We start from the raw sequence: 23,580 nt of genomic DNA on the forward strand, positions 1-23,580 counted from the left end.
AAAAGGAGTGTGGCCAGCAAATCAAGGTAAGTAATCCTCCTCCCCTTCTACTCTGCCTTGATCAGGCCTCACCTGGAGCACTGTATCCAGTTCTGTGCTCCCTGGGACGAAGAAGACAGGGATCTCCCAGAGAGAGTCCAGCAGAGGGTCACAAGGCTGATAAGGGGCCTGGAGCACCTCTCCTACTAGGAAAATTTGAGCGACCTGGGTCTATTGTTCAGCCTTGAGAAAAGAAGACTCAGAGGTGATCTTATTAATGTTCATAAACATCTTAAGTGTGGGAGTCAAAGGGAGGAAACGGCCATAAACTGGAGCATAGGAAGTTCTGCATCAGTATGTGAAGGAACTTCTTCAGAGTAATGGTGATGGAACTCTGGAACAGGCTGACCAAGGAGGCTTTGGATTCTCCTTCTCTGGAGAGACCCACCTGTATAGCCTGCTGTAGGGGGCCTGCTTTGCAGGGGGATTGGACTTGATCTCTAGAGGTCCGTTCCAATCCCTACAATTCTGTGATTCTGTGATTCCATTTTCCATTTTGTCACTTGTTGGCATTACTTTTGTGAGCTATCTTGCTGCCTTCCATTCTGAGCAAGCAAATAATTGCACATCAGCACATAAAGCAATATGTATTGTCAGAAATTGCAGGAAGAGTTGAGTGATTACCACACTTCTCAATTTTTCATGCATCCTGACTTTGCTGGAAACAGAACACATAGATTCCCAGCAAGTTATTACCATGATATAAACATATAACTCAGTTCAAATAATTTGAAATTATTTAAAAGACTTCAGTAAACACGTTTAAGTTCAATTCTATACTGCAAGCATTTGTTGAAAGCTCCTTAAGAAAATTCTACTTGACGTAACAGTTTCAGACAGAAACAATTAAAGGATTTGCAAATTAATCTATAAACCAATGCTACTTACTTCTGCTAAAGTTTTATTAACGTGTTCTGTTACACAGTCTTTGTATAACTCACACTTGGCCTCTGGATTTTCTGTAAATTAAAAAAAAAAACAAAAAAATCTAATTATGTATTGCAGTTCAGTTGATATCCAATATATATTGTAACAGCTCTTATCTCAGTAGTTCCCCAAACCACTGGCATTCTAAACCCATGCACATGCACCCTAGCCTCAAACTCCAACCTCCAAGGCTTGGCCTTGGCCACAGCTGCTGCTCATACAACACTAAAGCAGCAATGGGCTGGTCCTTGAGGTTTGGCTTTGCTTTGGAAGAGAGTTTGGCCCTTTTCCTTGGGACTTCCATCCACAGGAGAAGCTAAAAAACAGCTTGAATTTATACAGAGAAATACAGATTTGATGACTGTAAGGAGACATCCATTATTTCAACTGGGTTTCAACATTGTTCAGTGAAAATACATTTATAAAGGATTCTATTCTCAGGAAATGTAGATGCGAATGCCTTGCCTCTATTTTATGTCTTGCTGATTAATCTAACTGAAGATAAAGAGGCACTGGTGGGTTTCTCAGAAGATGTAGCTCTATAATAACACATAAACCTTTATAATATCATGTACCTTGGCAGGAAGTGCCATCATTTGGCTTAAACTGCAATTTTCCTGTGGATGGTTGATAACCTTCCTTACAAGAGCAGTTAAACCCTCCATCCACGTTTTCACATTTTGCATGATCTCCACAGGCAACAGTTCCTTCATTGCTGCATTCATCTACATCTGCAAATATTGTGAGAAATTGAATTTTTTATTAAGTATTTACAGACTAACACCTTGCTGCTTTGTTGATAATAGCCCTGCATACTGCAAGCAGTTTCATAATAAAATTTCACGGAAGAAAAAAAAGTGAAAACTAAAAAGGGAAACTAAGTGACAAAACACCTGCCAATTATAATATTTAGGGATTAGAAGGATAAATCATAATTGATCATATTTTCATACCACACATGTTTTACTATATAATACTGCATTGTTCATATTTTAAAACCATGAGCTTAAATGTTAATTCTATCATAACAAAACACTCGGCATGATGCAAATTATCTGAAATCCATTTTCCAGAGATTAGACTAAACAGATTTTCTCAGCCTTAGTAGTCAGTTAGAAAAGAGAAAGAAAACATCCGTCTTTTGTTTTAAGTTATGGCTTTAAAAAAATGCTACCAAAAAATCACTGTATCTATCTCGTTAATCTAAGATTTAAGCTCTGTGCCTTTAAAGTGCTAGGTCTTTTTTTTTTTTTTTTTTTAATCCAAAAGTAGAATGCATGTGCCTAACATGACTTTTGCCCTCCTAAATAATTTGCTGCTTGGTAGACACATTCAATAAACAGGTGGGGCAGTGTCCATGAGCAAACCTGATGAGTTCTGGTAAGAGAATCCATGAATTGATCAATTTAGGAGGTCTGTGTGCTGCTGCTGACTGCTATAGGGATTATTTTGCATTAGTTGGCTGGCTGACAGTAGAGATCAAATAAACTCAATGGACTCACTGGAAAACGTAAAGAAGGAACAGCACCAAATAATTCTCAAGAATGAAGTAATGGACTGTGAAATACTGTGTTAGAAAGGAGAAAAATGTGAGCACTTTTGGGACAGGTATATTTGACAAAGAGTGTTGAAAAATGAAGAAGTGACATGTGAACAGATTTAAAGGAGCATAGTGAGAAGAGGCTGAGAAGGTAAACCTGGAAAGGGGGATAGATGAACTGGAGAGGAAGACAAACTGAGTTAAGAATGAGGATGATGATGAATTTGGGTAAGAAACTGGTGAAAAAAAAGAACAGATGAGCTGATTATTGGAGGATATAGCTACCGGAATCGATAGGAGGCTTTTGTGCAGTTAGACAGCTTTTAAGAGCAAGCAAACAGAAAGCAGACACGGGAGGCTGGAAATGCACTACAAGTATACACGAACAATTTTTGTGCTCTTCTTTTGATATAAAATTGCTGATGGTTTTCAAAATGGAATAAAACAAAAATGAGCAATAATGTCTGTGATACAAAGTTGCTGGAGAATCAGAAATTGAGTAAGAATAGAAAAACACAGTACATGCCTGTGAATGTATCCAGGGGCTGCAAAAAGATGTCTGAAAGATGCCTGGCAATCTGCTTTTTAGACGTTCTTTACTAATGGCAAAAGAGTCTCTATAATCAGAAGAATGATTTTATTTTATTTTTTTCTAATATGAGGTAACTGTAAACCGTGTTTGAACTTTTAATGGAGTACCTCAAGATTTCCTACATACACACGCTTTTTGTTGTTTTATGCAATTCCCCAGGTCTGTTTTCTGCTTGTAATCATAAAGCTCTCCCTAGCATTCAAGATTTCCTGAGGTCCCACAGCTTGCTTTCACATCCCTGTTTTGCTCACTGAGCACTGGCCCTGCTTTGCACCTCTAAGGCTGCATTTTGAAGCAGTGGTTCAGATGCTCCCTGCCACTCAAATGCCTGTGCTGCACAGGAGAAGGATCCCACAGCCTTCCCAGCACAACCACCTCTGCCCTCTGGGGAGAGCTATGAAGAAGGCTATGTTTGGGTGAGTGGGAAAAAGCATGAAACTTACACAATGAGGTTAAATTACTATTATCTGCATTAGAGTTTTGGGTTGCTAATGCCCCCAGCTACAAATGTTTCTCTTTAATGAGCTAAGTTTTGTATTATCCACATATCCTGTGGCCTCAGTGCTTGTAGTCATGGGGCCAGCTATGTTTTACATTAATGAAAAGCGGAGAAAAAGTAGGATACAGTGTTACACATAGGCTTCCGCATAATTAAATGCTGTCATTAAAGATAGAGGCTAAAATTCCTACTCCTGGCATTGAAATAACTTCTAACACCAGGAAATAATAAATCCCTTTTTGAACCAAGTGCCACTCAGTTCCCTGCTCCATGACTCAGTGTGAGGCAGACAAACTTTGAGTGAATTGAAGTGCCAAGGGTGAAAAACACAACAATAACAGTTTGTGTAACAAGAAAACACATCAGCCTTATCCTGAGATTTCTCTGGCCTTGTCAGCTACAAGAAGAAGGACATGCATGTCTTAATGGGAAATTCAGTAAATAACACAATTCCAAAACACCAGCAAATGACAGCAACCTTTGCTAAAACTTAGAATGACTTCTAAATATATAAATATTTGAATACTGTCCAGATTGCCATTGCTAGCTATCCGGTTGCCATGTGATTTAACGTTCCAAGTATTTCAAAATGATTATGATAATTTACTTTCCATGAATCTAGTTTGATAAATCATTTATTTGTCATTATTGGGCATTCATACAAATTACTCATCTTTTTGTAATTATGTCACGTATTAAGTGTAATGGAGATTTTAATGAGAAAGCAGGATTATCCAAAATAACAGCAGAAACTCAAGCACGAAAACACATCTCTGGCAACAGGATGGCTATTTAAAGTCTGATAGAGACACCCTGTTGAGTATATGCAAATAGATTTTCTGCAGTTCAGTTGTCCATATGGAATGAGTCCATATCATGCCTAACTAATTTACTGTTTCCCAGAGAAAAAATCTTCTGGATGGCAAAATTGAAAGGCAATATGCCTGATCTTGAAAGGTACTAATCAGCTTCGTATTCCTTTTAAATCAATAAAATTTTCAGGGACAGTCAATTTGTTACAATTGCAGCAATGTTGCTTTTAAGTTCCTGCTTTGAAATACTCTGTTGTAGCTGTAGGTTTTTGTTTCTTTATATTTTGTACTTATGCCTTTTTTTTTTAAAGAGCATGCAATTGTTGGATTGCACACAGACAACATCTTGCCAGTGCTTTCAGCAATTCATTTTCACCTGAGCTTTCGGGCTAGGACCTCAAACCATCCTCCTTGATCTACTAGAAGAGGAGTAGGCAGGAGTGGGCTGCCAAAGCTTGTGTGTGCAGTCTTCACAGACAACATTCCTGAGCAAAGGTTGAAGAATAGCAGCTTTTTAAACAGAAGAGCATTTGCCATCGCTCTGCAAAAAGCCCTGGCTTTTTAGTAAATATTCAAAACAAATCCCAGAGCTGAACTTTGAAGCTTTTATAATAGCTCCAATCAGAAAATGATATCACCAACACCACTTAGGCTAGTGTGAAGAAAGATTTATAACCTTTTATTTTATTTCTGTGCTTTGTCACTCCTCATTTACTGCAGCAGGCAAGGAAATTCCAATTAAATTAAAAGTACTGAGAACAGTTATTATGTTCAGTCTGGCCAATTACTGAATTGTACCTACACTGCTTTGATTCTTTACCAGTCAGTCAAGACAGCTTGATGTCTACATTATACCTTCTGCTTATTAGTAGCTTGCGAGTGATTGAAAAGTCCATTTGCAAAGGACTAAATGTCCCTCCCCATGTCTCCATACTGTAGAAGGCAGCAGCATACATAAAGTAGAAATGAAAAAGCTTAACAATTGTTCAGGTAAAAGAAAGGTTGGCAATGTGGTATAATGCCATATACTCCACTTTACAACTCTCCTGTCCCAGTAAAGGATGTGATGGAGAAGGGCTACCTTTCCAGTAGCCTCTGAAGAAGCTGAGAAAAAGCTGAAGAAACCTAACAGTGTGTTACTGGAAAAGGCTGAGTGGCTCAGATGTCACTTTGATTTTAAAGATGGCCATTTTCACGTTTTTACTTTAGTGACTGGGACAAAAAAAAAAAAAAAAAAAAAAAAAAAGGAGACCTTAATTGAAGCTTAATGTTCAATAAAATGTGAAATCTAAGGAAAAAAAATGGCTTTTACAAAGTAAATAGATTTCTTATTCAGGGCAGCAGAAAAATGTCTTCACAAGTACCATATATCTCCATTTCCCTTCTTCTCTATCTTTTTCTTTCCCTCCCTTCCTACTCTCCTTTGTCAGCATATTTTATTGTCATCTGTTCACCAATTCTACCCGATAACATAATGAAATAGTGCTGACAGTGCAAAACCTAACATTCTGGTGAACTGACGTTTCCCCAAGTTCTCTTTTGATTTACTACCTTGAGATTTATAGTTGCTTTGTAGTTGGAAGATCAATATAATATCTGAAGAAAAGAAGAATGCATATGTATGTATATGCACGTAGACTCTGAAATGCACTCAGATACTCAGTGGTGTACAAACTTTTACCATTGGGAGCTTCAGACAGGTTTAATGGCGTTTATCCATTAACAAATATGTTGCATTATGTTGCACTCTCCAAAATTCCACTGCTGTATTTTAAGGTCATTGGCGCATATATTCTACATCAGGATATAAATATTAAAAAGGAAACTTAAGACTCTACAGATTCTGAAATTATTTGGGTAGGATGAATATTTGGTAGCTTTGCCTTTTGATTTGTATTGAGTAACTTGCACTATGATCAGAATTGCAACCTGGTGTAAGCTTCAGCTGCAAATAGAACGACCTGGATACACTACCATCAGCTGCAAGTCATATCTACTCCCTAGCAGGTCCACTGGGTAAAAAATATCTTATTAGAGCTTCCCTGACTGATAAAGTGGGAAATTAATTGTGGCTCAAAAGGTTGTCTTAAGGACTTCCTGCTTGGTAAGGTAATTGATACACTCATTTAATGAGAAAAGGTGCCCACAGGTAATTTTTTTTTCAGTGTGAATTTTAGAAGCTTTCAGCTCCTCCCATATGGACTTTCAAAATAGAAAAAAATGGAAAAGTTAGTTAACTGCTAACTAACCCTTAGTGGAGAATGAAAACAGATTGGCCTGCCCTGTAAAGAGGAGAGGGCAAAAGAAAAAGAAATTAGCAAGCTAGTGGTAAAAAGCAACACAAAAACAGTCAGAGAAATAAATTTGAAGACAAAAGTTCTGAAGTTGAGGAAATGTTGTAACTGGTAAAAATCAAAGCATGGACCAGAAACCATGAGAATATTTACAGCTCAATGTGCTAACAGTCTCAATCTCAGCTAATTTACAGACAATTCATAGTGGCTGGGTAAAGCAGAGCTCTTTTAGATGGATATGAGCAATGGGCCAGAAATGTTGATTAGATCACTTTCTGGCTTAATATGCAGCCATTCTGCTGTTATTAAGAGCAGTAAGAAGAAAAGTTGTCAGCACTCACAGGCTCACAGGAGACTATCTAGAATGAGACGCAGTCAGCATAAAGGTATAAAGGGCAATAGATTTATTTCTCATTTTCCCATTCCCTGAGGACTGTTGCAACATATAGAGAAAATTACCAGAAAGAAGAGAAATAGTTACAGTTCTTCCATTCAAAGAAAATCCTAAAGGATTGCATAGATGTTCAGAAAAAAAAAAAAAAAAAAAAAATTTCCAGAGAACTTTTCTTCCCCTGTAATCTTGAACACAATCCATTCAACTGCTATAGAAACAGAAGCTGATGGATAGTATGAGAGGTAGGATTACTGATCTTTTTCATTGCTTTTGGTCAAGTTTGAAAAATTACAGAAAATATCCAAACCAGAGACACCCAACAAAAGATATTTGGAGCACAGTAGGTCATACATGTAGGGAATTGTCTTGGTCAAGTGCAACCTGAATGCAGAATGCTTTGTCACTCTGCTTTGTTTTAAGAATACTACCAACTTGCTCACAGATCAGTCAAACAGTGTCATAAAAGACTGGATTGGGGTTTTCTGTATCTCCTCAACTAGACATCTATTTTCTAAAACTATGACAAGTGGATAAAAAATACTGAACACTGCATAAAGATTGAAATGTTACTGAAAACATTGGCAGCTGCAGTATTATCAGTGAGAAACATTTGCCCAAAAACTAGAATATTAATTTTGTACCAGTCCAAATTGTTGGAATTTTACATTCGGACTCAAACATTCACAAATCTAAATGCATTTTGCTAGTTTTCTATAATTAACAGAAGAAGTAAGAGAAGAGTGACAATGTAAAACTAGTTGGATGACATTAATAACTTACCTACACAGGAGGTTCCATCATTAGGTACAAAAGCTTTTTGACCATTGCTGGATTTGAAACCAGGTGCACACATGCAGAAATAACTTCCCACAGTGTTTGTGCAATTGGCATGCTCTCCACAAGGCTGAGTAGCATTTTCACATTCATTATCATCTGTCAAGACACAAATTATGGAGAAATACATTTGCATTTGCAGATTGAAGAAAACAGCCAAGTAAAAACTTAATTTGGCCTTCAGTATTTTATTTATATAATGTTTGAATGCTGAGCTGGCACTGTTTGTATAGATATCCTATTACCAAGGATACAATCAGGTGTTCAGCAGCTCTTCTCTGCCCTCATCCTGAGTGAGCTAATAAATGAGAAAACCAATGGGGTATTGAAACAAATGTCTTGCATATTCAGTTGGAATAAAGGATTGAGTTAAGTGCATGTTTTGCTATAGTTGATTTGATAATGTTTTTGGTATCCATAATGATCTTCACAAATCTACAGGTAGAAAATCACCCTATGGAAGAAGTAACCCACTGCATTCATTAACATTAAAACAGAATCAATATAGCTAAATTGAATTTTATTTTTCCTAGTTTGTTGAAGACTATCTGTGGTATTTCTCAGCAGTACCAGACAACAAGCTTACAAAGTCTGTCTTACTGACTGAATCATAGAATGCCTTAGGTTAGAAGGGATCTTAAAGACCATCAGACTCCAACACTCCTACTGTGAGCAGGATTTCCAACCACTAGATGACTGAGCTGTCATTTTTTTCTTTGTTATCCCAAAGATCTTAAACTAATGAGCAAGACTCCTGGCTTGATCTTCCCATATGCTTATCAGACTGGGAATAATAGTCACAACACTAATAGTATTTTTCCAAATAGCCCATTTCTCCCCAAGCACCTCAAAACTCTGAAATAAACAAACAAACAAAACCCAAACAAGAACTGAGTTCTCTACTTTCTACATCCTGAGAAAGTAAAAGAGTTAAAGGCTTCCTGAAGTCTGCTGGGATTTTGTTCCTGTTCTCAAGTAAAAGGTACTCGTAACATGATGAATGACAGGAAAGAATTCTAACAGGGAGAGAAATAACAATTTATTGCAGAAGAAGAACGATTAAGGAGCATGACAGGGAGAAGAAATATGATTTCAGAAAAGATGCCCAAGGATGAATTTCAGAAAGGTGCTTCTGCTTCCCAATGGCCAGTCTTCTCACAAGGTGTTCTCAGAGATAGGATACAGATAAGTGTAGTGTCATGTAAGTTAGGGAAGTAGTAAGATTAACGTTCATTAAGAGCTGTAAAGCATTACAGGAATAGATTTTTGCAATATAACTCAGTCTCAAACTCCTAGAGTACCCCTGGCACAGGACGTTTTTCAGAATTGAAGTCTGGCATAATTTTGAATATTATTCAGTTGACTCAGAGATGCAAATATCAATTCAGAATGGCAGCTTTCCTCAGGAGAATTTGGGTCAACAGATTAGATGGATTAAGCTCATTATAACTAAAAGTGAATGTAATTTAATGAGGAATCCAAGTATAAAAGGACACATGTCAACAATATTTATTTTACAGCTTTGGCATCCATGAGAATACAGGAGAGAAGGTATAGGATTTGCATAGAATGCCAAGGTAAATCTAAATTAGTTTAAGTGAAAGTAAGATGGAGGGAAAAGTGCTAAACCAACTTCAGAGACTGTATATGGGAATATCAAAAGTCCAGTTTGGTAAATGGCATTGGGAAGAAATTATACTTACTAGAAAATAACATGCATTGGCTTTGGAAAGTCTGTGGGATAGAAGGAGTGGAAGCTAAATGGAAACATTGATCACTGCAGAACTTTACTCAAAGTAGGGGAACAACAGAGCTGAGGAGATACAAAGTACAGGATATATGCAAAATCTCTTTGGGATTTGTTTCCTAGGATCTCAAATATAAGAATCAAAGTCTTCACACTCAGCACTAGTACTTTGCAAGTGTGACAAATTACTTGTAGAAAACACTAAAATGACTGATACAATCATCATCAATATCATATTTACAACTCTGTTTAAATAACTTTACTGGGTTATTGTTGTTTTTCCCAATATTTAGGGTATATGTAAGATTGGTGACTAAATTGACTTAGAACACTCATTGAGAGAACCTCCAGGATAGGCTCATCTTATTTTTCTAAGAGTAAACAAGCCTGTTCTACAGCTAACTTAGAAAACTATGTTGTTTTCAGTAACCGAGTCCGATGCACTTGTCAACACAAGATTTCGTGAACCAGATGTGCTTTACTCTTTATTCACTGGTGGTGAGAGCTAGCATAGCTGCACTTCTTTTCATATTCACTTTACATGCAGTGTTATCAATGTCAAATAGCAGGATACTCACTTAGCCTGTTCTTCAAAGCACTGACCTGTAAGTCTTTCGTGGTTATTTTTTTATTATTTTTTTATTTTTTTAGTCTTAAACAGAATCACAGAATCATTAAGGATGAAAATACCACTAAGATCACCTAGACCAACCAGCAGCCCATGCCTGTGACAGCTCTAGACCATGACACTCAGTGCAACATCCACCCTTTTCTCAAACAACTCCAGGGATGATAACTCCACCACCTTCCTGGGCAGCCTGTTCCAATGCCTGACCACTCTTTCTATGAAGAAAGTTTTCCTAATATCCAACCTTAACATCCCCTGCAATGACTTATGACCATTACCTCTTGTCTAATTATACAGACGAAAGAAGTGGGAATGTAAAGGAAACATCTTTTATGTATTAGAAAAAAGAAAAATACAGGGCAGAGTCTGCACATGGCAAAAGTTAAGGAAATGTTTACCTGCTTCAGTGGCTTGAAGCCAGAGTATTGGCAGGATTAAGATTTTTAAGGAGGAGGGACATGATGTTCTTGTACTCATAGCATTCTCATTAATGAGCATGGATCACAGTTTCATCTCACGCTAAAGGCTTTTTCTCCAGTTACGTACAAAATATGCACACTGTACAAGATCAACAATTAGAAATCATACTATGAATTGCTCCATTTGGAATATGTAGACAAATGCAATAAGGCAGTCAGTCTTTTATTAAGAAATACTGAGACATATCAAGTGACTGAAAATTCTACTACATTCAGAAATGGTAGCAATTTTCAGAAAGAATTCCATTTTCAGAAGGAAATAATAAGATGCTTAAATTATAGAAAATGAAGTCCAGCACATCTTCTATGGCGTGATTCCCAGACTCCAGCTGTATGTACTGTCAAGGACGTATGGTCTTGTTTATTATTACATAATTTGAGAAACATCAAGAACATCTGAACAGAATAATAGAATCTTAAATTGTAAACACAGAAATGGAAATTTTAAAGAGTTTAGTTTATAAGCAGTTTTCTTTTTGCTACTCCCATGATCTAATGTAATACTGAGAAGACCGTGCTGGAGGATAATTTACAGACCATATCCTGCTTCCATTGAAATTAATGGTATTAAAGTCACTGACATAATTTGGCCCAGGATGGTGCTCACTATGAAAAACTACCAGAAAATGAGAAAGGCAAGCAAGGGAAAAAGTCAAGAAAAACATTTTATATTCAGTTTTACTAAATGCATTTAAATAACCTGCCTGACTTCACAGAAAACATTTTACAACATTAAAAATGATGAATACATTTTAGTTGTGGATATAGACAAAATATATTTTTTTCTTTTTTTCTTCAGATAATAGTTAACGTGAAGCTTAGGGGATTGAAGATAGTTTACAAATTTTACAGAATTTACAGTACTACTGGATTTGTGATTTAAGGGAAGTCAGAAAAAAACAAAAACAAAAGGATTTACAGACAGAAAATTTTCTAACAAACATTTTTCCACCGAGAGAATATAGCTTAAATGACAGCAACAGTATAATCCAACTGCTTTCTTGTTACATAATCTAATTATGGCATACGCATTCATAACCAGCACAGATAACCACTAAACACTGCAGTCAGTACTCAAGAAATGCACATTTCTTTAAAGATTTATTTATTTTTTCTTCTGATTAAAAAAACAACAGAAAACAGAGACTTCTAGAAACAAGACTGGTCAAAAGTCAAAGTTAATTACTGTGCACCAGAGTGTTGGTAGGATGCTTAAATAGCACAAGTGTAAAATAAAACTGATTCTCCAATTTCACCTTGACAATGCAACCGTGTATTTTACTCTGTGTAACTGTAATGTGGCTAAATTAAACTAGTTGACAGCTGCATGCAAAAATTTCTCTATTGTTCTCTCAAATAATGTAGGTTCTAAAAAGTAAGCATATATATATATGTATATCTGAAAAGGTGACATACTCCTTCCAAACTTTTGAACTGAGGTTGGTATTCGTGTATTAAAACTGCATAAGTAATTACTATGAGAACACAATTGATTTAGGATTAAGTAGCCTCACTTGGAAGTTCAGGTATTGATGGAAGTTCTCATTCACAGAGGAAGCCAAAGAGGATTGTTGTTTGAGGGAGAAAAAAAAAAATCTCTCTTACATCACATACATAATATTGTTCACTGAAAAATAAAACATATATGATTTCTGTTTAGCATTTACTGAACATTTCATCCTTTTAGAAATTTAAAAATGTATGAAATTTGAAGAGGAAAAATGATTCGTGGATTTTACAACCATGGTGCTGTTGGAAACTAGAGAATTATGATAAGATTTTTAGGAATAAAGCAAAGAGCAAATTACTGAAATCATATTCCACGTCCTTCTGAAAATGCGAGTTTTACCTCTTCGTACATACTGTTACATTACTGGGTGGTTATAAAATTACAATCAACAATAGGAAAGCTCTGGGACAAACAGTTACAAAATGACACCATTTGTTATTATTGTGACAAGCACAAGAGAACACTTTGATTTATCAATTCTAGATATAGGATTTCTGTAATGCTGTTTACGTATTTTACATGAAAAAGTGTCACAAGGGGAACTTATGGCAGTGAGTTTGTCAAACCAACAGCCTCAACAGATTACCATTGCACTGAGTACCTTTCCATAATAGACGTTATGATTATATGATGACATGTAATATGAAGAATTAGTTTTGCGGTGAAGCCTGTGATATTGATTCACAGTTACACAGCAGAATGTTTTTTTTTTTTTTTTCTCTTTTTTAAAATCAATTTAAGGAAACTATTTCTCCCCTTAATTAACTAACAATCAAGGCTGAAAATACAGAGTAAGCTGAGCATGTTTGATCTTCATCAATCCCCATAAAATCAGATTTTTGGAGAAGCGAAACTACATATCATGGAGTATATTCTGGTCTCTCTGGCAGGTATTGAGTTAAGTTGACAGCAGCCAGGCTCATGGCAGTAAACAATTATGAGACCTAATTGAAGAAAAAAAAGGAAAAAAAAAAAAAAAGGGCAATATTGGACCCAAAATTTGGTTACTGGTAATAAGAGTCATCTAAATGAAACTCCTGTGTCATAATAATCCATAGCATCAGAACAGGGCAGCTTTGGAGCCCATCGCATTGGAAAGGCAACCCTGGAACTGCACAGCCTTTGACATCAATCCTTCCTTGTTGTTGTTTTTCCGGAGCTGGAATTCTCAGAAGTCTCAGGTCAATATCTGCCAGTTAATCTACATTTCCCAATTTCTTGGGAAATTCAAATTTCTACATTTCTGCTGGGGTCTTGGATAAGGGCTGACCACTCAGGGCTCTCATTCCTCTACTTCTCTAGCAGGGGCCCTTACTCTTGGTTCCCAGAGCAGTGCAGTCTGTCAGTGCTACAGCCAGGGTGCTTGTGCAGACTCCTACATGGATACCCTAGCCAGGCAGTTCAGAGAGGCAACAGGTTTCCAGAGGCAGCAGAAACCTGGCTGTTGCAGGTCAACAGATTCCTGATAGGGCTTGATTTATTTGGTTTTGATTTTTCCTGAAGTCATACCTGAGCAAGTGTAGCAGTATAGCAGCATTCACATGTTCAATGAATGCTTTATGTTACTAAGGACCTCAAAGAGCTCAATATCAAGGCCATTACTATATAATATATACAATATATTCACAAACTGTTCTATTCCATGCATTTCCCAGATGACATAAAAAGAAATGATTCAAACTTCCATTAATTTTGCTCCCTAATCCAGACCTTTTAAAGCTGAGGTCAGAGGTCACTGGGGAAGACCTGTCCAGCAAGAACAGCCGTAGCAGCACGGGGCTGGAGACCACTACTGCACACAGCAGTCTGAGAAGTGGACAGCCCTGAGTAGGAAGGAAACGCGGCTGGGGTGGCTGGGGAATACATTGATTCATTGCATCCGGCTGTTCTCTGTCGACAGCAGCCTCTGCTGCCAAAGCTGCTATGGAGCCCCTAAGGGAAACTAAAACTACCCTTCCCTAGTGTAACCCCCATGGGAGAACAGTACTTGAAGTGCCTCACTTAACCCCTCAAAAGCAAGGAAATGAAAGGCTTCCTGTAAAACAAATTCCAGTGCTACTCACCCTGCTGTGCTTAGCTTGTCTGGAGGTCTCAGAACAGTGGGTGATCTTACATACATTACTTCTGTGCTGCAGGACTGTGTCTACAGCCATCACAGCCTGAGTTAAGAACAGCAATACCATTAACAGCCTTGCCTTGCCTTCCTTGTGATGTGTTTCCATTAATGGTAATTTAACACAATTTGTTTATGATTCTCCAAAGATTCAGCATTCAAGTTTGGTCTAAATCAGCATGAAAGAGCAGATGCTTAGAAAAACCACTTGAGACTGCAGAACTGGGCTGGAAAGCTCATTTAAATATGAATTGCTTTCATAATGGGCCGGATTCATCTTTGTCCTACAGTGGGGCATGGGACCATACAGTTGCTGAACAGGAAATCTTGTCACTGAAAGCTCCATCTTGCTAGAATTTCATAGTTCTCTGCCTCTTTGTAACAGCCCATCACAATGCCTTCTTTGGACATTTGCATATCTTTCCAGGGGTTTTTAACTGGTTTGGATGTAAAGGCTCCGCAGCTAGCTGGGCTTCCAGAAGCCTTTGGATCAGCAAACACATTCTCTCTCACATTCTTCACAAGCTATGTGTATATGCAAAGATGATTTCAGATCAACAGTTCTTGCGAGTCTGGATGAACTGAAGGTCACCACAACAAAAATTGCCATGGTGTCATTGTAAGGAAGAGGGCCGAATGGTCTGGAAAAGGAGGAAAGTCATGTTCCTACATACTAAAAACACATTCAGGTCAAGACTTGGAGAATGCAAAAAGGACTGGAGAGGTTAATATATTAACTGAACTGCTTCTTTCATCTCTTACTAGTATTCTTGCTTAATTTGGAAATTCTGAAAATTATTTATTATTGGGTGTCAGTGTCTACCTTTTCAACGCTTGCAAAATATCTGTCTATCAACAAATCTGTAATTTGCGATTTATCATATGTGAGGAATAACATGGGAAAAAATATATCTTTTGAAGTGCTACCTGTTGACTGCAAACAAAACATTCACCCAGACAAGCATCTGCAGGATTTTGAGAACAGAAATTCTCTCAAATTAGAGAAACAGAGGGAAACAAAAGCTGGGAAAGGGGGGCAAATAGCAGCTAAATGGCCCTCTGCACTATTTCCCCAGCACTGTCTCTCCTCAATGCACGCACATTGCAGACAGCCATAACCTCACCTGCCACTCCCCCCCCAGAAGGAGACCTCAGGGCTGCAGTGACCAAAGGAGATTCAGTACAACAGCTCCAGAGCTGTGCTGGTGCAAGTGGAGAGCTTCAAGTTGGGTGTGCACCTCCCACATTTGTTAATTATTACCTGCATGGCACTTCCGCGCTGACAACATCGGGGAAGGAAGGGTGGTAAGCACTCTGAAAATTCACAACCCTTTCTATTACAAATGTTTGGAGCTGGCCCAGCATCTCCTGCTGATGTGGTGAGCAGGGTCCCAGGGCAGCTGTCAGGAGTGTGGGTGAAGAGTGCAGTCCACAACATCACAACTTAGGCATGAGGGACCAGGAACTGCCACTCACTCTTAGGGGAAGCAGACCATGACCTCCTTGCATGTGAAGCACTCAGGTTCCCTGTCTGCCTTCCTGAGGAAAGTGACATGAATTCACCAGCTGAGTACCTGGCCAGACAAACCGTTAAAATAAACAGATGAAGAAAAGGAGACTGTAGTGGAGTAATATCAGAAACAACAAGTAATTACAGGTAAGCAGGACAAAATTAATGAAGATGAAGTGCTGTAGTTCTCAGCCTGGTTTTGGATACATGGAGCAACAACCAGACGAACTCACTGGAAAACAGGATTAGTGACACTTGAATAGGATAAAACAATAATCCTATCTAAATTAACAGTCATATGCATACTGGTTATCCATAGAGTGAACTGAAACAACCTAAGGCTCCCACCCAACAGGATGTGAACGAATGAGATGCCATTGCTACTCAAACCTAAACATTTTGGTCCCAAGCAAGATGTAACAGTGAGGGAAAACAACTCAGCAAACAGTTTGATTAAGGGGGGAAAAATATCCCACACAGCACTTTTCCAGATTCCAATACAAAAGAGGAAGATGTTTATCCAGACTTTTAACACAGCCAGGAAATGCATCACCACACTGCAGCTTATATTTGCAAAACATTGTCCTTATGGTATGGTAAAATAAGATGTGGAAAAGGGGGTAAATAAGAGACAACATAGCTTGAGAAAGGCAGAGAAGCATTAAACATTGTGATAACCTTTACCAAGCACCCTACAAGCGCACAGCAAAAGCTTTGATCAGAAATAACACTCTTCTGTGTCAGGACATGTATTTATACATTAGACACACAGGGCTAATGCCTGGAATGATCCTGGAGTCTTCTGACACACCATCTGGCACCAGCAGTGCCAGGTTCCTGCCATGCCAGGCTGGAAATGCCAGAGGACTGTTGTCAGCCTGGTCTGGAGCCTTACCACAGCACAAGGGCAGCTTCAAGTGCCTAACACCAAGGGCATGGCAAACCATGGAAGGGTACTCCACAGACAGCTTGTGGCAATGAACATGAATTCCTCCCTAGAGCAGGGGAGACTTGAACTAAAGGGTGAGTTCAGGTTCATCTCTACCAAACTCTGAAGAAAGCTGCTCCAGCTGACCTGGTCCATCATTCTTTCTGATGACAGGCCCTCAAACAGCAGGTTTGTCTGCTTATCTGTGAGTGAGCACAGCAGCACTGCATTCATGTTTTACTTAAGCATGTGAAAAGTCTGCTTCCATAACAGAGCCTGACCTCAAGCTCACTGATGTGTCAAAGGAATGGCTCCCATTAACCTATAGCTTTGCTTTTATAAAAGCAGACTTTTTTTGGAGGAAAAAGTTGCAAAGAGCAGAAGAATGAAAAACACATTGCTTTTCCTTCTCTCCCCCTACACAGATCTAATTACCAGGACCCAACCTCAACATCCTGTCAGTTACCCTGTGTCAAACTTGAGGATTACACAGAACGCAACTGAGATGCATTGTCAGTTTTTTGGTTTGCCTTCATCAGAAACACTGCATTTAAACAAGGTGAACAGCAGCTGAATGGGAATATGCTGGATTAAAGCTGCCAAGAGCGCACAGACATCAGTGTTTTTTTTCCTCAATGCTATCAGCCAAAGGGTTTCCGAAACTTCCCTTTTACTAAATTATGTCATTCCCAATACAGTTTTCATTTCTACAGCTAACTTGATTGCTTTCACTAAAACTTATCTTTTAACTGAAAAGTAAAACAGCATACGTACAGAGAACAGTTTTGAGTGAGCAAAATAGGAGTTCCCTATGGACAGGGATTTGTCAGTAGATAACTGTGCCTCTGAATTCCCAACCCAAGAAAACATTCAGTTTCAGAAATGAAAACAAAACTGTAATAATATCATAGCCAGACACAGTATTTGCACTGTAATTTCTTGCAGACTTCCCATTTAGTTTTCCACAGTGCTGATTCTATACCAGTATCATGAAAGAAGATGTAGCAGAATGTGAGGTTGAAATCCTGATTATATTGTTTAACTCTTTCTACAGTTCATATAAATAAATGCCATGATTTCTGCTGCATACTCATATCCTCACTGCAGTACTGCACTAGCCACTGTATAACAGCATTCAGGAAAATAGGACTCAAAATTGCTGTTTGCTTCCTAACACACCTGATTCTTGATATTTCCTACACTCATTTCTGCAAACCCCACAAGCATAATTTTTTTTTGAACCAAAATACATAAACTCACTATCATACACTCTGTTGTTAATCTAAATCCAAACTTCCTTTTGAATTTCACAACAGAAGTTTTTAACTGGACTCTTTGAAAGGAAATAATTCCCCAGTAGCCGCAAAGAGATCGTACGTAATCATGCATCAATTCTGAGTTGCATCCAACAGATGTTAAATGTGTCTAAAAAAAAGCAGTATAACCATAACAGCATTACTCTGTCCATATCTAATTTCCAATGACTCCTTGTTGGATGTTTTCTATGGCCAGTTACAAAAGGGTCATCACTCAGAGGTCTTGATCTCTGGCTTCTTCAAAAGTACCTCATCTAAAAGTGAAACATAAGGCTGGAAGTCAGTATAAACATGAAGTTCCTATGAATTACACGTCCAGACTACTTTCCCAGCCTTGGAGATGTAAACTGCCAGTTTACACTCACCACTTCAATAGTACTTTTCAAAGATAAAAGAGAAAGTTAACTTTACAATAAGTTTTGCTAAATCATGAGATAATGTGATTTAAGAGCTTTAGTGGGAAAATTTTATTTGATTAACAAGAGCATACCCATATGTAGAAAGGAAACCTGGGCTATTGTATTTAAATGGAAGTGCTTCATTCTTTTGAATCTGCTACTTAAAATATGTTAAAAACACAGATTTCATTAATCTATGATATCTTGAATGCATTTTGTTTGAAAAATAATTTGCTGTAACATACCAGAAACAGTTAAAATTGTTTCTTACTTTTACAGCTGTATTTACTTCTATTTTTCATTAAAAAAGTAGAATACAATAAAAGATGTGGCAAAAATGCTCTAAGAAAGAAGCGATAGCTCAAGTAGTATGGATGGCCATGAAATGGTGACTACAAGAGAAGATATTTTTTTTCCATTGCGGAACGTTATTCATTGATTTCTGAAACCACAAGCTAATTATGCTCTGAGTGGACAGAGTCTAGTCTGAGCAACAAAGATACTGAGTTTATGATATACTTCTGTCAAACTCAAGTTACAGTACTCATGACAAGAGTAGCTTGATGAAATTTAATTGCTGGTACTACTCAGGGGGTTACATGGTGACCTAGTCTAGGAGATATATGGACTACATTGCTCCACGTAAATACTAAATTCTTGTAAGGAAAAGAAAATAAACCCAGTAGCATAATGGCCTTTCCCCCCCCCCCCCCCTTTTTTTTTTTTTTTTTCCCTCCTTTTTCATTCTTGTCAAAAATGACATGTGAACTAAGCATCTTCTAAAATGGTTCACTCACTTCTCCTCCAAAACAGTGGCACTTTTTTTTTGCTTAATATATTACCCCTGTAACTTATCCCATTTAAATACTCTGGAATTCAGTAGCTTCACAACTGGATAATAGACTAATTCATGAAAGGAAACCATTTTAATCTATTACTGAGAAAAGCCATTAATTACTGGAAAACATCCAGTCTCCCAACCCACAGATATCAAATATGGTCTGGCAAGAAGGAGAGAGACAATTAGACAGAGGAATTCTACCCAATGGGAAAACATGCCAACATTACTTCAGCTCAACTAATGACTTCAACAATAACCACTGAAGTATTTCCAGCTACTGTCAATGTAAGCATTTAACTCTATGGTGAAAATGTCTTAACTACTGGCAGTCATATTCCAACAGACTAACATCAGCATTTCACATTCAGTAACAAAAGTCACTATGAAAAAAAAACAAAACATACAGCTTCCATTTCTTATCTTCTGATGTGAATTAGGGCTAAATATAATGATGCAAGTAGAATTACAGGTTTTAAAATACTGCAGAATCAGGTCCATTTTACTGCTCAGGCACTGCTAAAAGGCTGCAGATTTAAGTACTCACTCATTTTCCTATACAATAGCTTAATATAATGTTAGTGAAATTTGTTTATTTGAAAAGCATAGCAATTCTTTCTGAAGCAATACCTTCAGAAATCAGATGCCTGAAAGAGGAAATTCAGCCTTTACAACATTTTTTTCCTGAACCTTACAGCTTTGCAGTGACAGAATCTGTGGTCTTCTCCTGATAGGTGGTCTTAATAGCTCTTTCTGGAGCCTTTTTTCTGGTGCACACTATCCAGAAAACTTTGGACCCAACTCAAATGGCACAAATTAATGAACTGAGATCCCTTAATGAGTTTTGAATGTGAGAATAATATACAGCATCCTAACTCAATCTCGAAAGACATTTCCCTTGCCGACTACACCAACAACTGTTGAAGAACAGAGCTGTTATGTACTAATTTGAAACATTCTGTATGTTCATGATCAGCGTTGTCTACATAACCTTGTCATTTTCTCCTGAGTGTGTTCATTCTCATTTTAGAGGCTAAAGACTTTCTTAGCCCAAACATGTGAAACACAAAAATAAGTGCTCTTTCCATTAAAAAATAAAAAGTCTTTAAATTGGAAAGAAACTTTATCACAGGGCAGTGAGCAAACATTGAGATGTAGCAAAAACAATTTAAAACACTTTAAAGTTTTCCTACTATAATGCAGCCTGGAATATAAGGTGTTATGTGCATTTCAAGCCTGGAAATACTGACAAGTGGGAGTGTGAGTGTGTATTCTGTGAAGCTGTGCATCTTTTGGCAGCGAGAGATATGTCTGCGCACCAAAATGGATGGCTATGTGGAGCTCAGAAGTAGACTGTACTACAAGCAGCAATGATGTGTTAGTGCTGCTCTGTGTTTAAATTGTTAGCCTGGATGAAACATTCTGCTGCTCAGCCACACTGCTGCTGATGCTTGACCTGGCTTATCCTGTACCATGTTATGGCATCTCAGCAGACTCTGGGTGAGGAAGTCTCAGTTACAAAACAATGAGAAAATGTTGCCACGGATTCAAGTGTAGGCATAATCTATGTACTAAAAATACAGAAGCTGCAGAAAAGGAAGATTGTCATAATATACCAAATAAAGTAGTATAAAACAGATCTCTACAAACTGTTGTGCTGGGGACATGTCAGAGAGGGGGACACTGCGGAAAGCCTCACTACTAGTGTAGTGAGCATAACTTAACTGCAAAACTCATAGTTGGAAATGCTAAATACTTTTTCCCCCGCAAATCGCTCTCTTAAAAAAAAAAGTTCTTAATTTATAAATAAAACTTAAGTAATTGCCTAACTCAAAGTTCAAACACTAATAAACATCTTCATTATCACATATACAAAACTTCCAGCATCACTGAGTAGATCTCTGTAGCATGGCCACAACACTGTGAAAACTGGGTCTTTTCCTAAATGTGCAGAGAAGTGCTGCTAGCTCCTCTTCTTAGAAATGCTGGCTAAGAAATTGGTTCAGCAAAAAGCAATAATAAAAATTATTACTTTATTTTTAATACAGGGAAACTATTATATCATATATCAAATGTTTTGTTCATTAAGAATATCATTGCCTTTTGTCCTCTGCCCCGTTTCTGGATGTATCTGTACAGGCAGTTCTATAGGATATCCTTAGTTTTGCTCCAAGTTACTGGAAATCCTGGAGTAGTTTGTTTGGGAAAGACTATTTTTTTTGTACTGGATTTGTTGTGATTTTCATGTTATAGTAAGTATTAAGCATTTTGCCTACTTGTTTAGTCAAGTAGAGTAGGTTTACATTCCAAAAGTAAATACATACTACAGACAAAAAAAAAAAAAAAAGTAGTGCTTAAATTATTTATTTTCACATGGTCAAGCTGGTAAATAACATACTGGATTAGAGTTTAAATTCTTACTGCAGCTGCCTTGGCTCCAAATCAGGCATTGTAAAGTCAGTCTCCAGGACCTCTTCTAGAGGCCCACTGAAAGATATGGGATAAGGGACAGCTGGAGCTAGGGAAAAGGGCACATCAGTGATAAGACAGCAGAACAGCATCACAAAAAGGGTAATGCCATGCTTTGGAAAATCTATTTTACAGGCTATTGTTCAGAGATAGGCATCACCAGACCTCACATTCACATAGGAATTTGAATAAAGGAAAGAAAGAGCATGCCTGTCCTCTTGACTGGTGACATCTATATTACATATGATAGAAACAACTAGCAGTATCAGTTTGTGAGATAAGGCCCAGGGAAAAGGAAAAAATTGTTTTCAACTCTGGCCCACTTTTAAGCCAAGCTGAAGATAATGATGGTTTTCTTGAGGAGCAATGGCTTTCTTTAGAACTTCATTCAGTGCCTGTTTCAGTCAAAGGCTGCACTGTTATTTTTTTTGTTTAAACATACCCTACTCTGACACACCACTGAAGTCTTTAAAGTCTTCTCATCTTTATTGCAGAAAGTTCTTTGATCTCAGCGCCAGAAAAGGTCAACACAAGAACTTCAAAATTAGAGCTGTTTACATCCAACATACAATACAAATAAGCGAACATGGCAAGGACATCCCTAGCAAACTAAATGAGGCCATGTTTTCCTAGGCCTGAGTTCTGCTTAAAATGTTTTTGTTTTTTGCCAACCATTGTGCAAGCAATGTCATCATGAAACCCAGTGAAATTCACTTACTGAAGCATTTTTCCCCTGAAAAAGTTTCATCAATCATAGCCCAGAAGGGCTCTGTCATAGGATAATTGCAACTTGGCATGCCAACAAAGAGCATCCAAATGTCCTCAGCTTCCTTATCTATACAATGGGCAAGAATGACAGCCATTTTATTAGCTGAGATATTGTTACCCCATCAGATAAAATACTGTGTTTTGTTGTTTTGATGTTTTCTGTCACCATAGGAGAGCTGTCTGTTTCTACTGTGTGTTTAAAAAGAGCTGCAGTGGCAGTTTGTGTTCCTTCACAGTAACACTGTCTACAAACGTCTAGTAGTGTACTAATTACACTTTCTCAGTAAGAGATGAGAGAAGCAAACAGACTTTCTGCTGCAGTTATTTCTAGTCAAGACGTAATTGTGGAGTCATCTCTTTTGTCTACATTTGCTTCCTCGAGGATAAAAAGATCACAAAGTGAATTTCCTGAGCAGATAGCCAATTGAGAAGCCACCCAAAAATGAATTCAGCTATCCCAGTCCTCCAGACTTTACATACACTATTATTAATCCACAAAATATTTAATAGATTAAAATAACTATTTAGTATTACCGCTTATATTTAACGCTTCTCTACAATAACAAAAACTACTGCAGCACTCAGAAATATGTATCTTACTTTCACATGCTTGGTTAGATCATACAGACCTTGAAGGCAGACAAAAAGCCTGTCGTGCAGAGCAATCTGCAAACTCATTTAGTTTTCTAAATCCTTTCTGACAGGGTAGATTTTTCTTGAATTCCAAACCAGCAAGTCTGTTAGCCAAACTCTAAAGGTGGATAAGTCTGCTTGTCAACACCAAACTTATCTCACTGTTCTATCATCTATACAATAATTATATTAAGTGCTGTAGACACGATTTAATAATTCAACATTTGCCAACTGCTACTGAACACCTCCTGTCTATATTAAGCATGAGAAAGAGCTATGGCCTCTGCAGTGGACTGCATGGCAGATATAATC

The 23,580-nt window shown here is 37.7% G+C and overlaps 1 protein-coding gene across 4 annotated transcripts in view; it reads right to left on the reverse strand.

Moving 5' to 3' along the window:
* ADGRL4 (adhesion G protein-coupled receptor L4) overlaps positions 1-23,580 on the reverse strand; it is a 76,007-nt gene that overhangs the window by 29,236 nt on the left and 23,191 nt on the right. For 3 of the 4 annotated variants that reach the window (XM_052666094.1, XM_052666093.1, XM_052666095.1), the window contains 3 exons: positions 7,878-8,030; positions 1,542-1,697; positions 928-998 (listed from right to left, as the gene is read on the reverse strand). In XM_052666094.1, coding sequence (XP_052522054.1) covers positions 928-998; positions 1,542-1,697; positions 7,878-8,030 — 380 coding nt within the window. The remainder of the gene's footprint in view (positions 1-927; positions 999-1,541; positions 1,698-7,877; positions 8,031-23,580) is intronic. The other variant, XM_052666096.1, reaches the window with a different exon arrangement.

This window comes from Tympanuchus pallidicinctus, unplaced genomic scaffold, assembly GCF_026119805.1.
Source record: "Tympanuchus pallidicinctus isolate F22 unplaced genomic scaffold, pur_lepc_1.0 scaffold7, whole genome shotgun sequence".
In the NCBI taxonomy this organism is placed as follows: domain Eukaryota; kingdom Metazoa; phylum Chordata; class Aves; order Galliformes; family Phasianidae; genus Tympanuchus; species Tympanuchus pallidicinctus.